Below are 24,795 nucleotides of genomic sequence, written 5' to 3' on the forward strand. Positions count from 1 at the left end.
CTGGGCACGATCGCCCGTGCGACTTCGAGATCGGAGGGCTCTCCGAGCGTGTGCTCGCGCGAGCAAACCAGCATCCAAGCACTTTTTAGCATTTGGGTTTTTATTATTACTAGTCAATGTGTACCTGCAATGCACGTTACTTTGGAAGTATATTAAGTGCATGCGAATATTAAATAGAATATTATTTGCGTATTATTATGTGATTAGCATTATATTAGACATAAAATTAACTGTACGCTAAACATGTTGAGCTCTCGACATTGAAGCAGTCTAGTTCGTTGGATTGACATGATTTGATGGCCGGGATTAATTGGATTTGCCCCTTTGGGTCTTTTTATATTGGTATAGATATAGATTTTGATGAAAAAGCAGCAGAGTGCTGATTTTTCGCTGATGTAGAAGGAATGAAAGTACTCCCTCCTGTCCTTTTACTCTGCATATTAAATTCGTGTCAAGCTAAACTTTGCAAACTTTGACCAACTATATATTAAAAAATATTCACATCTACAATACCAAAATGTATTTCATGAAACTACATTTTATAATGAATCTAACAATATTGATTTGGCATTGCGAATGTTGACATTTTTTTTCTATAATTTGGTCAAAGTAGAGAACTTCGAGCAAAACTTATATGCAAACTAAAAAAGACCAAAGTTCAAAAAAGCCTAAATAATCATCCGAGAAAAAGAAAACTACCATGGCACCGGGACCCATATGCTATACACCGGTTCAGGTATGAGATGAAGGCAGTTCAAAAAAGTTTGCCATTGGCGCGAGTCGAGCCTGTCTCCAAGTCCTCGCATCATCAATGAGTCTGGTATGAACCTGCAAGGCCGAGGCAGCATTGTGGTTCAAGATCCTCACATTCCTTTTCTTCCATAGGCACCAAGGCACAAGTAAGCATGTCGCCATCCCCCATCCATGTACATAACTTTGTCCGAGGCATGTCTCATTTGTCGCCTGAAGCGTTGCAGCAGACTGCAAGTGGTTGGTTGATTTCCCTGAAAAACGTACTTCCTCCGTTCGAAAATACTTGTCATCAAAATGGAAGAAAGAGGATGTATCTAGAATTAAAATGGATGAAAGGGGATGTATCCGGAAATACTTGTCATCAAAATGAATAAAAGGAGATGCATCTAGACGTATTTTAGTTCTAGATACATCCCCTTTCATCCATTTTGATGACAAGTATTTTCGGACGAATGGAGTAGTTTTCATGTGATCGTAGTAGCAGTTTCATTTAATATAATGGTATAATAAACAATTTTTCCTCTCCTAATTGTAATTAGTATGCACATGCTACAGTATAATGAAGTGTGCCGCTTATATACTAATCAGATGCTAATTACCCACAGCTGGTACCAAGTAGTTTCTCCCTCCGTTTGGGTTTGTTATGCCCTTTTGTATTTTGGGCCAAAGTCTGACCATCGATAATACTAATAAAATATGACGTATATGTTACATGAAGTGTACAATTGGATTTCTACTTGAAAGAGGTTTCTCATGGTATATCTTTTGTGATATATAGTTTATATTTTGTTAGTTGAATTCATGATCAAAGTTTGATCCGGATACGAGAAGGCTCGGTAATCACGAGCACGGGAAGTACTTGATCAACGAAGGCCGAGGTTCTTAGCTAGTGCAAGAGAGCAGATCACAAGAGGAGAAAGACAGTGTGTGTGAGCTGCATGAGATAAGGTTCTTTGAGTGGTACCGTCAGTAATCTAAACACTTCAATGAACCATGGTGCACATGGTAAAAGATAGTTGAAGTATACAAGGAAAACACACACGAGGCACAGAGATTACGGGAGCAAAAGCCCAAAGTGAAGCACCACAAAACTCAGAGGAAAACTAAAAGAGGGGAGGCCGGCGAGAAGCGAACTGAACTGCACCCGGGAGCCATCAACCTCAAGTACAAGCATGAGGAGGAGCTCCACAGAGAATCTCACTACACCAATATAGAATGAACTAGTAGTGTGGAGGAATCGGCGAGACAAGTCATCAGCAAGTCGAGGATCGACGCAATCAAAAGGCATCAGATAATCGAGATCGTATGACGTACCATGTGCCATCAGTGAGACTGAAGAATAGAGCGCAACCAAGACCCCACCCAGTAGCATAGCTAGGATTGGGCCAAGCCCCGGGTCAACTAAGGTCACACAGTGCTAAACATTTAAAACAAATGCTAAACAATGTAAAACAGTGTAAAATGGGTCATGTCAATGATTACCACTCCCCTGGCCATGACCCACATAGCCTGGGGCTGTCTACGCCCCTGGCGACACAAACGTGCCGCCACAAGGCCAAAGGGCGACACACAACAGAGGCATTCCCGAAACTTTCCACACACTAACCAAGCGCCAACAAGTCGAGGATTGTTGCCTGCACAATCAAAGGGCAACAAAAAGACCAAGACCGTGCGACAACACCTATGTGTCGTTGGTGAGGCTGAAGGACAGAATGTAGTCAAGACCCTGCTACACTGGTGTGCCGCCACTAGGTCGAACGGTATAGTTGAAAGGTTAGTTAGTAGTTGATGCAACCATTGACAAACTTTGACATACTTGTGAACATCTTTTTTAGTTATAGATGTGATGATGGAGTGTATGGTTACTTTCTTGGTACTGCATCAACCAACATGTTTGTTGAATCAGCTAGCATATCAGGAAACCCTTCTTCACTTCACCATGTAATTAAGCTTGCAATCATCATGTAAGCTAGGAAACAAGGAAAAGAACATTTCTCCTTTCTATTCTTCCTCTTTTCACAAAGTAGGAAGCAAAGGGTACTTTTTTCGGATAGGAAGCTAAGCTAGCTACGTGATGGAAGTGGCTTCTCCAACATTCAAGCCCACTACCTCACTCATCCTTGGCAACCCTAACCAGTTTATTCCCCTTCACAATAATCCACCAAAGGAACGCCGACCTTTAGTGTTTCTCTTTCTAACTAACAATGAGTAATAAACGTAGAAACATACACGCGCATATCACATCTCGATGATAAAATCGTAATATCCCTCGTCCTGGACACGAGTGTCGCCTACCAGTGGCGATGGGTGTACAAAGCTCAAGATTATAATGGACTAATATATACTACTAAGTACTGACGTCAATTTTGTAGCTACGTGTTTCCAGAAGAGAGCCAAAATTAGTGTGTGTACATGTACATATGTACACCCATTTTCTATCGTGCCTCCGCCCATGTTGCTTATCACAGTGCAAACATCACCGAAGGAGAAGCTCCATAACTGCAATTGTCAAAGCTCCATCACCGAAGGAGAAAAAACACTACAAACACCAGAATCATCCCAGTACAACGAGTTCTATAACTAGCAAATGGTACCTGTCAACAAAGGTTCCTAACAGCAATTGTCAAAGCTCCATAAGAAAAAACTACAAACGGCCGAATCATCCCAAACACTGAAAAAAATAGCGCGCTATAGCGTGTAGAGGGGACCTAATAGCGTGCTATAACACCCTAATAGGGTATTTTCAGGGGCAACACTATTTTTTTCCTTGATCCCAGTACATCCAATTTTAACTAGCACATGGTATCTGTCAACAAACAAAACCAGTATCCTGACCAGCAGCTTAGAAAACACGGCAAATCAGACAGAATCAGGCAGCACCAGCATGATAGGCCACAAGCAACGTGATCACAGACAAAAGCGCCACGCAATGCAAATTACAGGTTTCGAAGCATTCAGCAGCTGGCTTCTTCTTCACCAAAATATAAACAGGGCACTGCAACATCACCCTAAACCATCAACCCAACATTATCCCCATACTGCCAGCACCAAAGGTTACCGACATAAAACCCCAGCATAAGAGAAGTGCCTGTCTCTACATGGCGCGCCCATTTGATCTTCGCAAATTCATGTCACGATCACAGGATTCAAATCTATTTATCTTTTCTAAGATGAAGAAACGATAAATCATATTTTTTATAAATTCAAATGTCACCCAACTCGTCAAAGGCTTTGCCATACCTCAAAGAAATAAGAAGAAAATCACATCTGGGGTGTAGCAAGATACCAGTACTCCCTCCTAATGACTGATTCATTGTCATTAGTCCCAAATGGCTAGTATGAGGAATTGTCATTCAGGTATTCAAGAAAAACATATTAGTATGTTCTAGAAAAACAAACAAAAACATATTAGTGCTCCGTCACCACAGCCCTATGGGCCAACTACTACAGTCCAACGGCACAAGATCTTAAGAAGCTGCATGTGTTGGCCCAGAAAAGAAAACAGAATAGAGTTCAAGGTTTGGCGTTTCATCTGTTTACCAACCTCCTCAGCATAGCTATAGAGATGCAGATTGAAAAATCAGAAAAGGGAGAGAAAATACTTCCAAGCAACCTACATATAACCTTCTCAATGTAACTCCACCGAAATGATTCATGTCTGAATAAAGTACAAACGTTAGACATACTACAGATTACAAGGTGAAACTTTACGTATACAAACAGATCAACACAACTCGCATACTGGTCATTCTAGTGACAAACATGGGATGACTCTTCTCCTGGATTTATAAGTCTTTTTGAGATGCATATTTTTTATCTAATACGATAGCACCATGGGACATAACATCAGCAGAGACATAGAAGCTTGAGAACTTAACCTGACACGAAATGGGACATAAACACAGTACTGGAAAGAGGCGCACACACAACTGACAGGTGAGCTTGCATTGCATCAACGTGCTTGCTTGGAAGGCATAAAAAAACCACAAGAGTGACCGACATGGCCAACACTAGTCATTAATCCAAGCAGTTCACTGTGTCCTCATACAGAGCTTGGATAACGGACGGTATGTTGCAAACTAAGCGATTAGTTCCTACAAATCATACTTCACAACTGACCAGTACAGAGGGCCAATTTCTGAGTGGGGCACAATCACAGACCCCGTGCACAGCATACAAAATGGAAGAACCTACAGCACACAACCCATTTCTGCATCTTTAGCCAACCAGAACTTAATCCTAGATACCTGCAGAGCAACAAATTTCATCAGTCAAACCAAATTGCACAATTTATTCCTGGAAAAGCCGTTAAATTTATGCATCAGGATGGCTCAAACAGTAAACATCAACTTCACTACTACTGTGGAAATTGTGCTAGAATTTCAAAAACTGGATTGTCTCGGCACTGTTGGAAAAAACCAACATTAGAAACAGAGAACAGCTACAGGAGAGCAATTAATTTTATATTTTTACTACTACATCTTCAACTCTTAAGATGATTATCTAGTACTCTGACCTAACTAGACGCTAAAATATTAGTAGTTGAGACTTATTCGCCCGAGGCGGTGGGGGTTGGATGCAGTGGACCAGCTGGTTTGGTATGTGCGTGGAAGACGATGCCAGGCGAAAGTCTGCCTCCGACTATGATCGGAGCCGGCAGCAGCGGCGTCCGCGGGCGTCGCATCCTTCTGGAAGGTGCTGCTGTGGTGAAGTGCTCCTCTCCCTTACCGTCCCCTGCTCCGAGGGAAACCTCAGATCCGTGCTCTACCGGATCGGATGATGGCGATACATTGCGTCGTTCCCTTCTTGAGGGCATCATTTTTGGAATAGGGATCAGCCGGAGAGACCAGTGGTGGTGGTGGTGAAGCGACTGACTTGGAGTCGATGGTGGTTGTTCGGTGGTGTTCTTTGGGGTTTGGTGGCGGTGCCTTCGGCACCCCAAGGCGGCCATTTGTTTCCCCCTCGTGTTAGGTGTCTCGCGATGCTTGCTCAAGACCCTCCCATGGTGGCCGATGTGTTGCAGCGAGCGTCGTGCTCTCGGTGATGTCTTGGTTCATCTTTGCTCTTTGATGGCGCAAAGTGCCTCCCCAATTTGCTAATCGTTCCGATCTTCCGCTGCGGGGCTCCCAGTCAAGGTTCGTGTTTTACACTTGTTGATTGTGGATGCTCCTGAGTTGTGCCGTGGGGCTCGGTATGCACGCAATGCGGTGCGTTAGGTTGCTCGCAAAGTCTAGGTATTGTGATCCCTTACAACACCCCACATCTACTTGCGTCTCTCGTGGTGTTGTTCTTTCTGCATGCTAGCTAGGTCGTTCCATCTCCTGGGCGTCAATTTTTCTTCTTCTTCTGTAACACCTTGTTACTTGTACAGTTTTCGGCCCGGTTTCCCTCATAAACGGGGTCAGCTTGTTTAGGTTTTCGACCCAGTTTCCCTTATAAACTGGATCAGCCAAAGCTAAGGGGCGACTCTTGGCTTTGGCAGCTTTTTGAGCAATATATTCAGGTGGGGAGCCTCCCCCCCCCCCCCCCCCCGGTGACCGTTCAAAAAAAATTAGTAGTTCAAATAACTCTATTATGAGATACCGAACATCCTAGCTGATCAGTTATCTGAGCTAGAGGGAGAAGAAACTGCGCTAACAGAAGGAACCAGGTGAGTACTAAGGAGGAGGTAACTCAAAGCAAGACAGCTAAATGTAAGGAAAAGGCAAGAGAAAGAGCACATCCAATAGTGAGGGGGTAGAACATCTGCAAATAATAGAGAAGGTAGGTGGGCGAAGGCATGAGAAGGTAATGCTGATGAAGGTATCAAGGGATGAGGAAGCAAGGCCTGGAGAAAAGATCGAAGCTGCAGCTTGCCATGAAAGCGTGATACGAGGTGGGCAGGTGGGAAACAGCTAAGCAAAGAATTGTTGACAAAATCTTAGTCCTACTCCTATCTTGTAATCTGGTACTTGAGAAATGGCGGCAAAAGGAAAACAATACACTAAAAAAACAGTTCAGATACCTCAAGATACATGCATAAGATATGCTTACCTGCTCAACCAGTACATCACGACAGCATATTTAACCAGATAACCATCTTATGTATTGTGCAAAAGATCAGTTCCATCACGTCCACCACGAATGTCTGTTTCTGGAAGCATAAGAAGGCAAAACAACCAATGCCATTCCAACAAAAAGCCAAATGGATACGAGGAGGCATGAGCAAGATGTTTAGATAAACTTTGTTGTAGTTTGAAAAGAATCAGTTTTATACAAGATTAGTATGAATTTAATGAAAATTCCGAAAATAGTATAAGCTGATTATACTACCATAAAAGTGAAGAAGATGCTCACTATCTTAAAAGTGAATATTCTGAAAAAAATATAAGCTGGTTACTATCTTGAAAATGAAGATGTACTCAGACATTAGATGGTCAGAAAAGGCTATCCAGAATTATTAAGCTCAAGTCCACGCTACATCAGAATAAATAAAATATAATCACACTAATAAATCTTAGCAACAAAAGTGATCAGGACTATTCAGATTTGGATCATCTTCAAATTGATTTAGCCTGAAAAAATATAATCAGTTCACAGAATGAAAGAAGGAAATAGAATGAGCTTTAAGCTCAGATTTGGATTATCTTCAAACAGATATACTAAATACTGAAAGAAGGAAATATCTTCCAACAGAGACACTAAATATTGAAAGAAGGAAATAGAGTGAGCTTTAAGCTTCCAACTGTCATCCAACAGAGATGCTAAATATTGAAAAGGGATAATCCAAACTGTCTTCTAACAGAGATACTAAATATTGAAAGAAGGAAACAGAATGAGCTTTAAGCTTCCAACTGTATCGACTGAGCTATTTCAGTTCACAAGCAAGTTTCTCAAGTAGTTGTCTTCAGCTTCCAAGTGTCATATACTTTATCTTTAGGGAAAAAAAACTGGAGCTATGCACTAAAACTACCATTTTACAATTCTTGCATGTGTTAATAGGCACAAAGCAGTGAAACATAGTTCTAAAGAAACCATTTGCCAATCTTGGCATTCATTGTTTTATTCAACAAGTATTCATATAATAAACTTAATAAAGACAGTTTGCTAGCTCTGACTTGAACAACAAAAATTACAGAAATTAAGCTAACAATAAATGATTTTTTTTTTTGCGGGTGAACAATAAATGAATTGCAGCCCTCCGCTTGGCTGCAGAGCATATAACAAAATATGCGCCAACAACAGATCTTTTTTCTACGAACCATAATCATTACATAAAACACCACCACACAAGAATCGGAACAGAGATAGTACAGAAACAAAATCGCTATATGTTGATTAAGTCATCAAGCAGCAAACAAAACAAGTGATATGACAGCACTTAAAATTGTTAACTTAACACGAAAGGATGTGAACCGTATTGCCGTCAACAAATTATAGAAAATAGATATGGTTTTGTTGCAACTGATATGTGAAGGCATGTTATTACCTGCAATGCAGACGCTTTCGAATGGATAATAATAAGGATAAATTTTGGTCCGAAGAAGTTTCTTGAACTGAAATGACTCAAGATGGATCATGAAGAGGCCGACCGGTGTCTTCAGGAACACAACATTATTCTCCTCAGCATACCCCATTATCACTAAGGGTCGCTTCTTCTCTGAGTTGAACTTCCTAGCACCCATGAAGCAACACCATATGCCGGTCGCTGAGGAGTAAACACGGGCGAGGGCTCGTTTGTCCTCGAAGTCCACCACTGTCAAGACCACTCGGAAGTGAACCTCTCCGGCAGCCACCGGAAGCACCGCCCCCTGGATTATGATCTGCAATCCATCTCTCTCAAACTCTGGAGGAACGGCAACGCGGTGCTGGTCGGAGGTGACAGAATCCCACACCAGGATCTGGTTCGAAGATGGGAGGAAGAAGAGTGCTAGGCCATGGCGGCATCCGAGGATCACGGAGCGACGGCCGCCGTCGTCCTCGAAGGAGAATCGCTCCGGAGGGACACGATTAGGGGCCTCCAGAGTAGGTACGAAGGATAATAGGTCATCAAAGAAACCGAGGAGGGGAGGGTTGCGGCGGTGGTGGATGCGGAAGCGGCGGGAGAATCCTGGGTCGGAGACGAGGAGGCGCCAGCGCCTGCAGACGGCGGAGGCGCGGGGGAGGGAGGACGGCAGCGGGGGGAGGCGGAGGAGGATCTCGGAGAGCAGGTTCTCATCATCCATGGGCGCCGTCGCCGGAGAGCGGGGCTGGCGGCGGAGGCAACTCATCCCCCCCTCCTCACTGCGCATGCTGTGGATGTGTGGATGTGGTGGAGTCGAAGCAGAGCAGGCGGCCCAACAAATGGATGAATCGCTCAAGTGGATCGGCCCACTCAAGAAATCACGTTTCCTTTTGTTGGCTTTCTAAAAAGAATTAATTTTGGGTTACTAATTAGGAGTACAATTTTCAATTTATTTATTTTATCTAGAAAAATCAGTAGTAAAATTAAAAAAATAAAAGCTTAAATACAACTCAAAAAAGTTCAAATGCAAATTGAGAACTTTTTTACAAGAACTATTTTAGCTTTCCAACCTCCCGCCTGAGCTAAGCCACTCTCGATAAAATTTGACTTGTTGTAGATCATAATTTGTTCAAAAAAAATAAGAATCTTCATGCACCCTACATCGCTTGGATGTAACCCATCGAACGGGATGCGACAAAAAAATGGCTTATTAAATCTCGTGCAAGTACATATTTTATCTTGGCAACCTATGTACCACTATTGTTATCTTCTGTACATTTTACTATTTGGATGATTTTTAATAAGGAAAAGCCTCCTCAGGGGGTCTTTGATTGATTTGTGAGCTTGAGTCAAAAAGCAAGGGTTTCTGGTGGTTTTACCTACTATTGGATTTGAACCGACTCTCTCGTTGTATGAAAGAAGTACTTTAACCGATGAGTCAAGTAGGTCAAGCTGAGTCAAGTAGAGAGAGAAAAAAAAGCGCAACCATAGTTCTCCAGATCAATTCCCTTCTTTTCCTATAGTTTTTCAAATCATGGATGGAATGGAGGGATCCTACTCTCTGGGAAGGTAAAGGTGTGGTATTCATGTTTCATCCTCTTTTTTCTAGCTTGATTGCAAAGCATTGTTTGGAAGGGCCAACTAAAAGATACGATATTATATTCAAGTCAGTGTCTTTGGTTTTTGGTATGACTGGTACTTTTTATCTAGCTTTCACTATTAGGGAAAACTCTAGCAGTAGCGCTGGTTTTGTGCTCACTAGTAGCGCGGGTAGGCGCGCTACTAATAAGGCGCTACAGCTATTGCTTAGCAGCAACGCGTGCCTGCACGCGCTACTACTAGAACAAATAGCTGCAACGTTTGTTCACTCCTACGCTACTGCTAATGTAACTACTGGCAGCGTGTTTTCTCTCCATCGCTACTAGTATTCTTTTTATTTTTTTTATTTTTAGTGTATTTATGCGACATCGTACAAATATTGGTACAATATCAATTATGAGGTTTACATCATTATGTCCATAACAGTGTGTCAAATAAAGGTGGATTAGGTTTAAGTGGAGGCAATATGTGATGCATGTCAAAAGTATACTACTAATCCAAATTTGATCTAGTTTGGACTAGTAGTACTTTCGATGTGCACCACATGTTGCCTCCACTTGAATCTAATCCGCCAGCACAAGCTATTTAATCATCATCATAGTCATTACCACCAACAATATTTATTTAATCACCACTAACACTAGCTAATAATAATCATCATAGTCATTACCACCAACACTAGCTATTTTATCATCATAGTAATAGTGTAGCACATCATCATCCTCAAACTCATTTCTAGCTAGCTAATCACTCCTGCCGCTCTCTCTTAGGTAAAATAACATAAAACATGTGTAGCTCTCCTCCTTGATCAAGTTGGAGCATGCAGATGAACCTGTCTCCTAATCGTGGATAGCGCATCTGTTTGCTGCCCCCTAGTACTTCTCTGCGCTTCTCCATCACACATTAGATCCAGTCTTGCACTATTAAGCATCCGTCGCTAATCTTGAATGCACTAAAGTAATCTGTAGGATATCTTGGCCGTAAGCTAATAATACTCATGGTACCTTCAGTCTCGATCCCATAAGACACAACATTCATCAGGAGTCCCTATTGAAGAACATCGTATGATAACATACTTAGCAATGAAATTTAGCTTCAAAAATAATGTATGGAAAAGATGCACTGAGGACAAATAGTAAAAATCTTACCATCCTTTCTAAATAGATGTGACCATAGTTCATTACGAACACTATTGGTCGCACGTTTTCAGTACTAACATTTCTAAATGCAGGAAGAAAATTTTTCTTGACAGTATCAAGATCCCCAAGCCATGAAACATAATGACTTAGCTCCTCGCAGTTTAGTTCAGCCCCGGGACAGTAGTAGGTCCTGTCTACCAAGCGCTGGACATGTTTGTGTTGGGGAACGTAGCAGAAATTCAAAAAAATTCCTACGTGTCACCAAGATCTATCTATGGAGAAACCAACAACGAGGGGAAGGAGAGTGCATCTACATACCCTTGTATATCGCTAAGCGGAAGCGTTCAAGAGAACGGGGTTGAAGGAGTCGTACTCGTCGTGATCCAAATCACCGGAGATCCTAGTGCCGAACGGACGGCACCTCCGCGTTCAACACACGTACAGCCCGGTGACGTCTCACATGCCTTGATCCAGCAAGGAGAGAGGGAGAGGTTGAGGAAGACTCCATCCAGCAGCAGCACAACGGCGTGGTGGTGGTGGAGGAGCGTGGTACTCCAGCAGGGCTTTGCCAAGCACCGCATGAGACGAGGAGGGAGAGGGGTAGGGCTGCGCCAAGAAGGAGAGGAACTCGTGTGTCTTGGGCAACCCAAAGCTCAAGTATATATAGGGGGAGGGGAGGGGCTGCGCCCCCACCTAGGGTTCCCTCCCTAGGGGTGGCGGCAGCCCCCTAGATCCCATCTAGGGGCGGCCAAGGGGAGGGAAGAGGGGGAGGCGCACCAGGGTGGGCCTTAGGGCCCATCTGCCCTAGGGTTTGCCCCCCCTTCCCACTCCCTTGTGCCTTGGGCCTTGGTGGGGGGGGCGCACCAGCCCACCTGGGGCTGGTCCCCTCCCACACTTGGCCCAAGCAGCCCTCCGGGGCTTGTGGCCCCACTTGGTGGACCCCCGGGACCCTCCCAGTGGTCCCGGTACGTTACCGATAAAACCCGAAACTTTTCCGGTGACCAAAACAGGACTTCCCATATATAAATCTTTACCTCCGGACCATTCCAGAACTCCTCGTGATGTCCGAGATCTCATCCGGGACTCCGAACAACATTCGGTAACCACATACAAACTTCCTTTATAACCCTAGCGTCATCGAACCTTAAGTGTGTAGACCCTACGGGTTCGGGAGACATGCAGACATGACCGAGATGACTCTCCGGTCAATAACCAACAGCGGGATCTGGATACCCATGTTGGCTCCCACATGTTCCACGATGATCTCATCGGATGAACCACGATGTCAAGGACTTAATCAATCCCGTATGCAATTCCCTTTGTCCAGCGGTACGATACTTGCCCGAGATTCGATCGTCGGTATCCCGATACCTTGTTCAATCTCGTTACCGGCAAGTCTCTTTACTCGTTACGTAACACATCATCCCATGATCAACTCCTTGATCACATTGTGCACATTATGATGATGTCCTACCGAGTGGGCCCAGAGATACCTCTCCGTTTACACGGAGTGACAAATCCCAGTCTCGATTCGTGCCAACCCAACAGACACTTTCGGAGATACCTGTAGTGTACCTTTATAGCCACCCAGTTACGTTGTGACATTTGGCACACCCAAAGCACTCCTACGGTATCCGGGAGTTGCACAATCTCATGGTCTAAGGAAATGATACTTGACATTAGAAAAGCTTTAGCATACGAACTACATGATCTTGTGCTAGGCTTAGGATTGGGTCTTGTCCATCACATCATTCTCCTAATGATGTGATCCCGTTATCAACGACATCCAATGTCCATGGTCAGGAAACCGTAACCATCTATTGATCAACGAGCTAGTCAACTAGAGGCTTACTAGGGACATGGTGTTGTCTTTGTATCCACACATGTATCTGAGTTTCCTATCAATACAATTCTAGCATGGATAATAAACGATTATCATGAACAAGGAAATATAATAATAACTAATTTATTATTGCCTCTAGGGCATATTTCCAACAGTCTCCCACTTGCACTAGAGTCAATAATCCAGTTCACATCGCTATGTGATTAACACTCAAGGTCACATCCCCATGTGACTAACACCCAAAGAGTTTACTAGAGTCAATAATCTAGTTCACATTACCATGTGATTAACACTCAATGAGTTTTGGGTTTGATCATGTTATACTTGTGAGAGATGTTATAGTCAACAGGTCTGAATCTTTCAGATCCGTGTGTGCTTTACAAATCTCTATGTCATCTCCTAGATGCAGCTACCACGTTCTATTTGGAGCTTATTCCAAATAACTGTTCTACTATACGAATCCAGTTTACTACTCAGAATAATCTGGATTAGTGTCAAAGTTTGCATCGGCATAACCCTTTACGACGAACTCTTTTACCACCTCCATAATCGAGAAAATTCCTTAGTCCACTAGTTACTAAGGATAACTTTGCCCGCTGTCCTGTGATCCATTCTTGGATCACTCTTGTACCCCTTGACTAACTCATGGCAAGGCACACTTCAGGTGCGGTACACAGCATAGCATACTGTAGAGCCTACGTCTAAAGTATAGGGGATGACCTTCGTCCTTTCTCTCTATTCTGCCGCGGTCAGGTTTCGAGTCTTACTCAATGTTCACACCTTATAACACAGCCAAGAACTCCTTCTTTGCCGATCCATTTTGAACTCCTTCAAAATCATGTCAAGGTATGTGCTCATTTGAAAGTACCATTAAGCGTTTTGATCTATCCTTATAGATCTTGATGCTCAATGTTCAAGTAGCTTAATCCAGGCTTTCCATTGAAAAACACTTTCAAATAACCCTATATGCTTTCTAGAAATCCTACGTCATTTCTGATCAACAATATGTCAACAACATATATTCATCAGAAATTCTATAGTGCTCCCACTCACTTCTTTGGAAATACAAGTTTCTCATAAACTTTGTATACACCCAAAATCTTTGATCATCATCAAAGCGTATATTCCAACTCTGAGATGCTTACTCCAGTCCTTAGAAGGATTGCTGGAGCTTTGCATACTTATTAGCATCTTTCAGGATTGACAAAACCTTCCGTTGTATCACATACTACCTTTCCTCAAGAAAATCGTCGAGAAAACAATGTTTCGACATCCTATCTGCAAGATTTCATAAATAATGCAGTAATCGCTAATATAATTCCAACAGACTCTTAGCATCGCTACGAGTGAGAAAGTCTCATCGTAGCCAACTCCTTGAACTTGTCGGAAAACATCTTAACGACAAGTCGAGCTTTCTTAATGGTGATATTTACCATCATTGTCCGTCTTCCTTTTAAAATCCATCTGTACTCAACAGCCTTACGACCATCGAGTCGTTCTGCCAAAGTCTACACTTTGTTTTCATACATGGATCCTCTCTTGGATTTTATGGCCTCGAGCCATTTATCGGAATCCGGGCCCACCATCGCTTCTCCATAGCTCGTAGGTTCATTGTTGTCTAGCAACATGACTTTCAAGACAGGATTACGTACCACTCTGAAGTAGCACGCATCCTTGTCGTCCTACGAGGTTTGAGAGTGACTTGATCCGAAGTCTCATGATCAATATCATAAGCTTCCACTTCAATTGGTGTAGGTGCCACAGGAACAACTCTTTGTGCCCTGCTATACACTAGTTGAAGTGACGGTTCAATAACCTCATCAAGTCTCCACCATCCTCCCACTCAATTCCTTCGAGAGAAACTTTTCCTCGAGAAAGGACCCGATTCTAGAAACAATCCCTATTGCTTTCGGATCTGAGACAGGAGGTATACCGAACTGTTTTGGGTGTCCTATGAAGATGCATTTATCCGCTTTGGGTTCGAGCTTATCAGCCTGAAACTTTTTCACATAAGCGTCGCAGCCCCAAACTTTTAAGAAATGACAGCTTAGGTTTCCCTAAACCATAGTTCATACGGTGTCATCTCATCGGAATTACGTGGTGCCCTATTTAAAGTGAATGTTGTTGTCTCTAATGCCTAACCCATAAACTATTGTGGTAATTTGATAAGAGACATCATGGTATGCATCATATCCAATAGGGTGCAGTTATGATGTTCGGACACACCATCACACTATGGTGTTCCAGGTTGTATTAGTTGTGAAACAATTTCCACAATGTCTTAATTCTGTGCCAAACTCGTAATTCAGATATTCATCTCTATGATCATATCATAGATCTTTTATCCTCTTGTCACGACGATCTTTCAACTTCACACTGAAATTACTTGAACCTTTCAATAATTCAGACTCGTGATTCATCAAGTAAATATACTCAACATCTACTCAAATCATCTGTGAAGCAAGAACATAACGATATCCACTACATGCCTCAGCACTCATTGGACTGCACACATCAAAATGTATTACTTCCAACAAGTTGCTTTCTAGTTCCATTTTGCTGAAAACGAGGCTTTCAGTCATCTTGCCCATGTGGTATGATTTGCATGTCTCAAGTGATTCAAAATCAAGTGAGTTGAAACGGTCCATTTGCATGGAGTTTCTTCATGCATATACACCAATAGACATGGTTCGCATGTCTCAAACTTTTCAAAACAAGTGAGCCCAAAGATCCATCAACATGGAGCTTCTTCATGCGTTTTATACCGATATGACTTACGTGGCAGTGCCACAAGTAGGTGGTACTATCATTACTATCTTATGTCTTTTGGCATGAACATGTGTATCACTACGATCGAGATTCAATAAACCATTCATTTTAGGTGCAAGACCATTGAAGGTATTATTCAAATAAACAAAGTAACCATTATTCTCCTTAAATGAATAACCGTATTGCGATAGACATAATCCAATCATGTCTATGCTCAACGCAAACACCAATCTCGATGGTAGAGGGAGCGTGCGATGCTTGATCACATCAAGCTTGGAAAAACTTCCAACACATATATTGCCAGCTCACCTTTAGCTAGTCTCCATTTACTCCGCAGCCTTTTATTTCGAGTTTACTAACATTTAGCAACCGAACCGGTATCTAATACCATGGTGCTACTAGGAGTACTAGTAAAGTACACATTAACACAATGTATATCCAATATACTTCTATCGACCTTGCCAGCCTTCTCATCTACCAAGTATCTAGGGTAATTCTACTCCAGTGGCTGTTCCCCTTATTACAGAAGCACTTAGTCTCGGGTTTTGGTTCAACCTTGGGTTTCTTCACTAGAGCAGCAGCTGATTTGTCGTTTCATGAAGTATCCCTTCTTGCCCTTGCCCTTCTTGAAACTAGTGGTTTCACCAACCATCAACAATTGATGCTCCTTCTTGATTTCTACTTTTGTGGTGTCAAACATCGCGAATATCTCAAGGATCATCATATATGTCCCTGATATATTATAGTTCATCACGAAGCTCTAGCAGCTTGGTGGTAATGACTTCGGAGAAACATCACTATCTCATCTGGAAGATCAACTCCCACTTGATTCAAATGATTGTTGTACTCAGACAATCTGAGCACAAGCTCAACAATTGAGCGTTTCTCCCTTAGTTTGCAGGTTAAGAAAATCGTCGGAGGTCTTATACCTCTTGACGTGGGCACAAGCCTGAAATTCCAATTTCAGCCCTCGAAACATCTCATATGTTTCGCGACGTTTCAAAAACGTCTTCGGTGCCTCAACTCTAAACCGTTTAACTGAACTATCACGTAGTTATCAAAATGTGTATGTCAGATGTTCGCAACATCCATAGACGACGTTCGAGGTTCAGCACACTGAGCGGTGCATTAAGGACATAAGCCTTCTATGAAGCAATGAGGACAATCCTCAGTTTACGACCTAGTCCGCATAATTGCTACTATCAACTTTCAACTAAATTTTCTCTAGGAACATATCTAAACAGTAGAACTGAAGCGCGAGCTACGACATAATTTGCGAAGACCTTTTGACTATGTTCAGGATAATTAAGTTCATCTTATGAACTCCCACTCAGATAGACATCCCTCTAGTCATCTAAGTGATTACATGATCCGAGTCAACTAGGCCGTGTCCGATCATCACGTGAGACGGACTAGTCAACATCGGTGAACATCTTCATGTTGATCGTATCTTCTATACGACTCATGTTCGACCTTTCGGTCTTCTGTGTTCCGAGGCCATGTCTGTACATGCTAGGCTCGTCAAGTTAACCTAAGTGTTTCGCATGTGTTCCGAGGCCATGTCTGCACATGCTAGACTCGTCAACACCCGTTGTATTCGAACGTAAGAATCTATCACACCCGATCATCACGTGGTGCTTCGAAACGACGAACTTTCGCAATGGTGCACAATTAGGGGGAACACTTTCTTGAAATTTTAATGAGGGATCATCTTATTTACTACCGTCGTTCTAAGCAAATAAGATGTATAAACATGATAAACATCACATGCAATCAAATAGTGACATGATATGGCCAATATCATATTGCTCCTTTTGATCTCCATCTTCGGGGCTCCATGATCATCATCGTCACCGGCATGACACCATGATCTCCATCATCGTGTCTTCATGAAGTTGTCTCGCCAACTATTACTTCTACTACTACAGCTAACAGTTAGCAATAAAGTAAAGTAATTACATGACGTTTATGTTGACACGCAGGTCATAAATAAATTAAGACAACTCCTATGGCTCCTGCCGGTTGTCATACTCATCGACATGCAAGTTGTGATTCCTATTACAAGCACATGATCATCTCATACATCACATATATCATTCATCACATCCTTTGGCCATATCACATCACATAGCATACCCTACAAAAACAAGTTAGACGTCCTCTAATTATTGTTTGCACGTTTTACGTGGCTGCCATGGGTTTCTAGCAAGAACGTTTCTTACCTACGCAAAGACCACAACGTGATATGCCAATTGCTATTTACCCATCATAAGGACCCTTTTTCATCGAATCCGATCCGACTAAAGTGGGAGAGACAGACACCCGCTAGCCACCTTATGCAACTAGTGCATGTCAGTTGGTGGAACCAGTCTCACGTAAGAGTAGGTGTAAGGTCGGTCCGGGCCGCTTCATCCCACAATGCCGCCGAATCAAGATTGGACTAGTAACGGTAAGCATATTGAACAAAATCAACGCCCACAACTACTTTGTGTTCTACTCGTGCATAGAAACTACGCATAGACCTAGCTCATGATGCCACTGTTGGGGAACGTAGCAGAAATTCAAAAAATTTCCTACGTGTCACCAAGATCTATTTATGGAGAAACCAGCAACGAGGGGAAGGAGAGTGCATCTACATACCCTTGTAGATCGCTAAGCGGAAGCGTTCAAGAGAACGGGGTTGAAGGAGTCGTACTCGTCGTGATCCAAATCACCGAAGATCCTAGTGCCGAACGGACGGCACCTCGGCGTTCAACACACATACAGCCCGGTGACGTCTCCCATGCCTTGATCCAGCAAGGAGAGAGGGAGAGGTTGAGGAAGACTCCATCCAGCAGCAGCACAACGGCGTGGTGGTGGTGGAGGAGCGTGGTACTCCAGCAGGGCTTCACCAAGCACCGCATGAGACAAGGAGGGAGAGGGGTAGGGCTGCGCCAAGAAGGAGAGGAACTCGTGTGTCTTGTGAAGGAAATATGCCCTAGAGGCAATAATAAAGTTATTATTTATTTCCTTATATCATGATAAATGTTTATTATTCATGCTAGAATTGTATTAACCGGAAACATAATACATGTGTGAATACATAGACAAACTTAGTGTCACTAGTATGCCTCTACTTGACTAGCTCGTTAATCAAAGATGGTTATGTTTCCTAACCATGAACAAAGAGTTGTTATTTGATTAACGAGGTCACATCATTAGTTGAATGATCTGATTGACATGACCCATTCCATTAGCTTAGCACCCGATCGTTTAGTATGTTGCTATTGCTTTCTTCATGACTTATACATGTTCCTATGACTATGAGATTATGCAACTCCTGTTTGCCGGAGGAACACTTTGTGTGCTACCAAACGTCACAACGTAAATGGGTGATTATAAAGGAGCTCTACAGGTGTCTCCAAAGGTAGATGTTGGGTTGGCGTATTTCGAGATTAGGATTTGTCACTCCGATTGTCGGAGAGGTATCTCTGGGGCCCTCTAGGTAATGCACATCACATAAGCCTTGCAAGCATTGCAACTAATGAGTTAGTTGCGGGATGATGTATTACAGAACGAGTGAAGAGACTTGCCGGTAACGAGATTGAACTAGGTATTGGATACCGACGATCGAATCTCGGGCAAGTAACATACCGATGACAAAGGGAACAATGTATGTTGTTATGCGGTCTGACCGATAAAGATCTTCGTAGAATATGTAGGAGCCAATATGGACATCCAGGTCCCGCTATTGGTTATTGACCGGAGATGTGTCTCAGTCATGTCTACATTGTTCTCGAACCGTAGGGTCCGCACGCTTAACGTTACGATGACAGTTATTATGAGTTTATGCATTTTTGATGTACCGAAGTTAGTTTGGAGTCCCGGATGTGATCACGGACATGACGAGGAGTCTCGAAATGGTCGAGACATAAAGATTGATATATTGGAAGCCTATGTTTGGATATCGGAAGTGTTCCGGGTGAAATCGGGATTTTACCGGAGTACCGGGAGGTTACCGGAACCCCCCGGGAGCCATATGGGCCTTCATGGGCTTTAGTGGAAAGGTAAAAGGGGCAGCCCAAGGTGGGCTGCGCGCCTCCCCCCTCCCCTAGTCCTATTAGGACAAGGAGAGGTGGCCGGCCCCCCCTCTCTCTCTTTCCCCCTCGGGGAATCCTATTCCAACTAGGATTGGGGGGGAGTCCTACTCCCGGTAGGAGTAGGACTCCTCCTGCGCCCTCCTCCTGGCCGGCCGCACCCTCCCCCCTTGGCTCCTTTATATACGGAGGCAGGGGGCACCTCTAGACACACAAGTTGATCCTTGAGATCGTTCCTTAGCCGTGTGCGGTGCCCCCTGCCACCATATTCCACCTCGATCATATCGTTGTAGTGCTTAGGCGAAGCCCTGCGTCGGTAGAACATCAAGATCGTCACCACGCCGTCGTGCTAACAGAACTCTTCCCCGACGCTTTGCTGGATCGGAGCCTGGGGATCGTCATCGAGCTGTACGTGTGCTAAGAACTCGGAGGTGCCGGAGTAACGGTGCTTGGATCGGTCGGATCGGGAAGACGTATGAGTACTTCCTCTTCGTTGCGTCAACGCTTCCGCAGTCGGTCTGCGTGGGTACGTAGACAACACTCTCCCCTCTCGTTGATGTGCATCACCATGATCTTGCGTGTGCGTAGGAATTTTTTTGAAATTACTACGAAACCTAACAGTGGCATCCGAGCCTAGGTTTTATGGTTTGATGTTATTTGCACGAGTAGAACACAAGTGAGTTGTGGGTGATATAAGTCATACTGCCTACCAGCATGTCATACTTTGGTTCGGCGGTATTGTTGGACGAGACGACCCGGACCAACATTACGCGTACGCTTACGCGAGACCGGTTCCCCCGACGTGCTATGCACATAGGTGGCTTGCGGGCGACTGTCTCTCCAACTTTAGTTGAACCGAGTGTGGCTACGCCCGGTCCTTGCGAAGGTTAAAACGGAGTCTATTTGACAAACTATCGTTGTGGTTTTGATGCATAGGTGAGATTGGTTCTTGCTTAAGCCCGTAGCAGCCACGTAAAACTTGCAACAACAAAGTAGAGGACGTCTAACTTGTTTTTGCAGGGCATGTTGTGATGTGATATGGTCAAGGCATGATGCTGAATTTTATTGTATGAGATGATCATGTTTTGTAACCGAGTTATCGGCAACTGGCAGGAGCCATATGGTTGTCGCTTTATTGTATGCAATGCAATCGCTATGTAATGCTTTACTTTATCACTAAGCGGTAGCGATAGTCGTGGAAGCATAAGATTGGCGAGACGACAACGATGCTACGATGGAGATCAAGGTGTCGCGCCGGTGACGATGGTGATCATGACGGTGCTTCGGAGATAGAGATCACAGGCACAAGATGATGATGGCCATATCATATCACTTATATTGATTGCATGTGATGTTTATCTTTTATGCATCTTATCTTGCTTTGATTGACGGTAGCATTATGAGATGATCTCTCACTAAATTATCAAGAAGTGTTCTCCCTGAGTATGCACCGTTGCGAAAGTTCTTCGTGCTGAGACACCACGTGATGATCGGGTGTGATAGGCTCTACGTTCAAATACAACGGATGCAAAACAGTTGCACACGCGGAATACTCAGGTTATACTTGACGAGCCAAGCATATACAGATATGGCCTCGGAACACGGAGACCGAAAGGTCGAGCGTGAATCATATAGTAGATATGATCAACATAATGATGTTCACCAATGAAACTACTCCATCTCACGTGATGATCGGACATGGTTTAGTTGATTTGGATCATGTGATCACTTAGAGGATTAGAGGGATGTCTATCTAAGTGGGAGTTCTTAAGTAATATGATTAATTGAACTTAAATTTATCATGAAACTTAGTACATGATAGTATCTTGCTTGTTTATGTTGATTGTAGATAGATGGCTCGTGCTGTTGTTCCGTTGAATTTTAATGTGTTCCTTGAGAAAGAAAAGTTGAAAGATGATGGTAGCAATTACAGGGACTGGGTCCGTAACTTGAGGATTATCCTCATTGCTGCATAGAAGAATTATATCCTGGATGCACCGCTGGGTGCCAGGCCTGCCGCTGGAGCAACACCAGATGTTATGAACGTCTGGCAGAGCAAAGCTGATGACTACTCGATAGTTCAGTGTGCCATGCTTTACGGCTTAGAATCGGGACTTCAACGATGTTTTGAACGTCATGGAGCATATGAGATGTTCCAAGAGTTGAAGTTAATATTTCAAGCAAATGCCCGAATTGAGAGATATGAAGTCTCCAATAAGTTCTATAGCTGCAAGATGGAGGAGAACAGTTCTGTCAGTGAGCACATACTCAAAATGTCTGGGTATAATAATCACTTGATTCAATTGGGAGTTAATCTTCCAGATGATTGCGTCATTGACAGAATTCTCCAATCACTGCCACCAAGCTACAAGAGCTTCGTGATGAACTATAATATGCAAGGGATGAATAAAACTATTCCCGACCTCTTCGCAATGCTGAAAGCTGCGGAGGTAGAAATCAAGAAGGAGCAACAAGTTTTGATGGTCAACAAGACCACTAGTTTCAAGAAAAAGGGCAAAGGGAAGAAGAAGGGGAACTTCAAGAAGAACGGCAAGCAAGTTGCTGCTCAAGAGAAGAAACCCAAGTCTGGACCTAAGCCTGAAACTGAGTGCTTCTACTGCAAGCAGACTGGTCACTGGAAGCGGAACTGCCCCAAGTATTTGGCGGATAAGAAGGATGGCAAGGTGAACAAAGGTATATGTGATATACATGTTATTGATGTGTACCTTACTAATGCTCGCAGTAGCACCTGGGTATTTGATACTAGTTCTGTTGCTAATATTTGCAACTCGAAACAGGGGCTACGGATTAAGCGAAGATTGGCTAAGGACGAGGTGACGATGCGCGTGGGAAACGGTTCCAAAGTCGATGTGATCGCGGTCAGCACGCTACCTCTACATCTACCTTCGGGATTAATATTAGACCTAAATAATTGTTATTTGGTGCCAGCGTTGAGCATGAACATTATATCTGGATCTTGTTTAATGCGAGACGGTTATTCATTTAAATCAGAGAATAATGGTTGTTCTATTTATATGAGTAATATCTTTTATGGTCATGCACCCTTGAAGAGTGGTCTATTCTTATTGAATCTCGATAGTAGTGATACACATATTCATAATGTTGAAACCAAAAGATGCAGAGTTGATAATGATGGTGCAACTTATTTGTGGCACTGCCGTTTAGGTCATATCGGTGTAAAGCGCATGAAGAAACTCCATACTGATGGACTTTTGGAACCTCTTGATTATGAATCACTTGGTACTTGCGAACCGTGCCTCATGAGCAAGATGACTAAAACACCGTTCTCCGGTACTATGGAGAGAGCGACAGATTTGTTGGAAATCATACATACAGATGTATGTGGTCCGATGAATATTGAGGATCGTGGCGGATATCGTTATTTTCTCACCTTCACAGATGACTTAAGCAGATATGGGTATATCTACTTAATGAAACATAAGTCTGAAACGTTTGAAAAGTTCAAAGAATTTCAGAGTGAAGTTGAAAATCATCGTAACAAGAAAATAAAGTTTCTACGATCTGATCGTGGAGGAGAATATTTGAGTTACGAGTTTGGTGTACATTTGAAAAATTGTGGAATAGTTTCGCAACTCACGCCACCCGGAACACCACAGCGTAATGGTGTGTCCGAACGTCGTAATCGTACTTTACTAGATATGGTGCGATCTATGATGTCTCTTACTGATTTAACGCTATCGTTTTGGGGATACGCTCTAGAGACGGCTGCATTCACGTTAAATAGGGCACCATCAAAATCCGTTGAGATGACGCCTTATGAACTGTGGTTTGGCAAGAAACCAAAGTTGTCGTTTTTGAAAGTTTGGGGCTGCGATGCTTATGTGAAAAAGCTTCAACCTGATAAGCTCGAACCCAAATCGGAGAAATGTGTCTTCATAGGATATCCAAAGGAAACTATTGGATACACCTTCTATCACAGATCCGAAGGCAAGACTTTTGTTGCTAAATTCGGAAACTTTCTGGAGAAGGAGTTTCTCTCGAAAGAAGTGAGTGGGAGGAAAGTAGAACTTGACGAGGTAACTGTACCTGCTCCTTTATTGGAAAGTAGTACATCACATAAAACTGTTTCTGCGGCACCTACACCAATAAGTGAGGAAGCTAATGATGATGATCATGAAACTTCAGATCAAGATACTACTGAACCTCGTAGATCAACCAGAGTAAGATCCGCGCCAGAGTGGTACGGTAATCCTGTTCTGGAAGTCATGCTACTAGATCATGATGAACCTACGAACTATGAAGAAGCGATGGTGAGCCCAGATTCTGCAAAATGGCTTGAAGCCATGAAATCTGAGATGGGATCCATGTATGAGAACAAAGTATGGACTTTGGTTGACTTGCCCGATGATCGGCAAGCAATTGAGAATAAATGGATCTTCAAGAAGAAGACTGACGCTGACGGTAATATTACTGTCTACAAAGCTCGACTTGTCGCAAAAGGTTTTCGACAAGTTCAAGGGGTTGACTACGATGAGACCTTCTCACCCGTAGCGATGCTTAAGTCTGTCCGAATCATGTTAGCAATTGCCGCATTTTATGATTATGAAATTTGGCAAATGGATGTCAAAACTGCATTCCTGAATGGATTTCTGGAAGAAGAGTTGTATATGATGCAACCAGAAGGTTTTGTCGATCCAAAGGGAGCTAACAAAGTGTGCAAGCTCCAGCGATCCATTTATGGACTGGTGCAAGCCTCTCGGAGTTGGAATAAACGTTTTGATAGTGTGATCAAAGCATTTGGTTTTATACAGACTTTCGGAGAAGCCTGTATTTACAAGAAAGTGAGTGGGAGCTCTGTAGCATTTCTGATATTATATGTGGATGACCTATTACTGATTGGAAATGATATAGAATTTCTGGATAGCATAAAGGGATACTTGAATAAGAGTTTTTCAATGAAAGACCTCGGTGAAGCTGCTTACATATTAGGCATAAAGATCTATCGAGATAGATCAAGACACTTAATTGGACTTTCACAAAGCACATACCTTGACAAGATATTGAAGAAGTTCAAAATGGATCAAGCAAAGAAAGGGTTCTTGCCTGTGTTACAAGGTGTGAAGTTGAGTCAGACTCAATGCCCGACCACTG

The 24,795-nt window shown here is 43.1% G+C and overlaps 1 protein-coding gene across 3 annotated transcripts; it reads right to left on the reverse strand.

Annotated features, from left to right (window-relative positions):
- Positions 1–4,730: 4,730 nt before the first annotated feature.
- LOC125516095 (uncharacterized) lies at positions 4,731–9,039 on the reverse strand. Of its 3 annotated transcripts, none has more exons than XM_087531318.1 (3): positions 8,222–9,039; positions 6,787–6,880; positions 4,731–5,000 (listed from the first exon to the last, which is right to left on the reverse strand). In XM_087531318.1, the coding sequence occupies exons 1-2, from the start codon at positions 9,021–9,023 to the stop codon at positions 6,834–6,836; spliced, it is 849 nt and encodes a 282-aa protein (XP_087387444.1). In that variant the 5' UTR covers positions 9,024–9,039; the 3' UTR covers positions 4,731–5,000; positions 6,787–6,833. The 3 variants fall into 3 exon arrangements, 2 of the variants coding, with proteins under 2 accessions (XP_087387444.1, XP_048537534.1); XM_048681577.2 differs by having other exon boundaries at positions 6,787–6,886; XR_007287232.2 differs by having other exon boundaries at positions 6,787–9,039.
- Positions 9,040–24,795: the final 15,756 nt, after the last annotated feature.

Source organism: Triticum urartu, chromosome 6A (genome assembly GCF_056163025.1).
Source record: "Triticum urartu cultivar PI428250 chromosome 6A, HENAU_Tu73, whole genome shotgun sequence".
In the NCBI taxonomy this organism is placed as follows: Eukaryota; Viridiplantae; Streptophyta; class Magnoliopsida; order Poales; family Poaceae; genus Triticum; species Triticum urartu.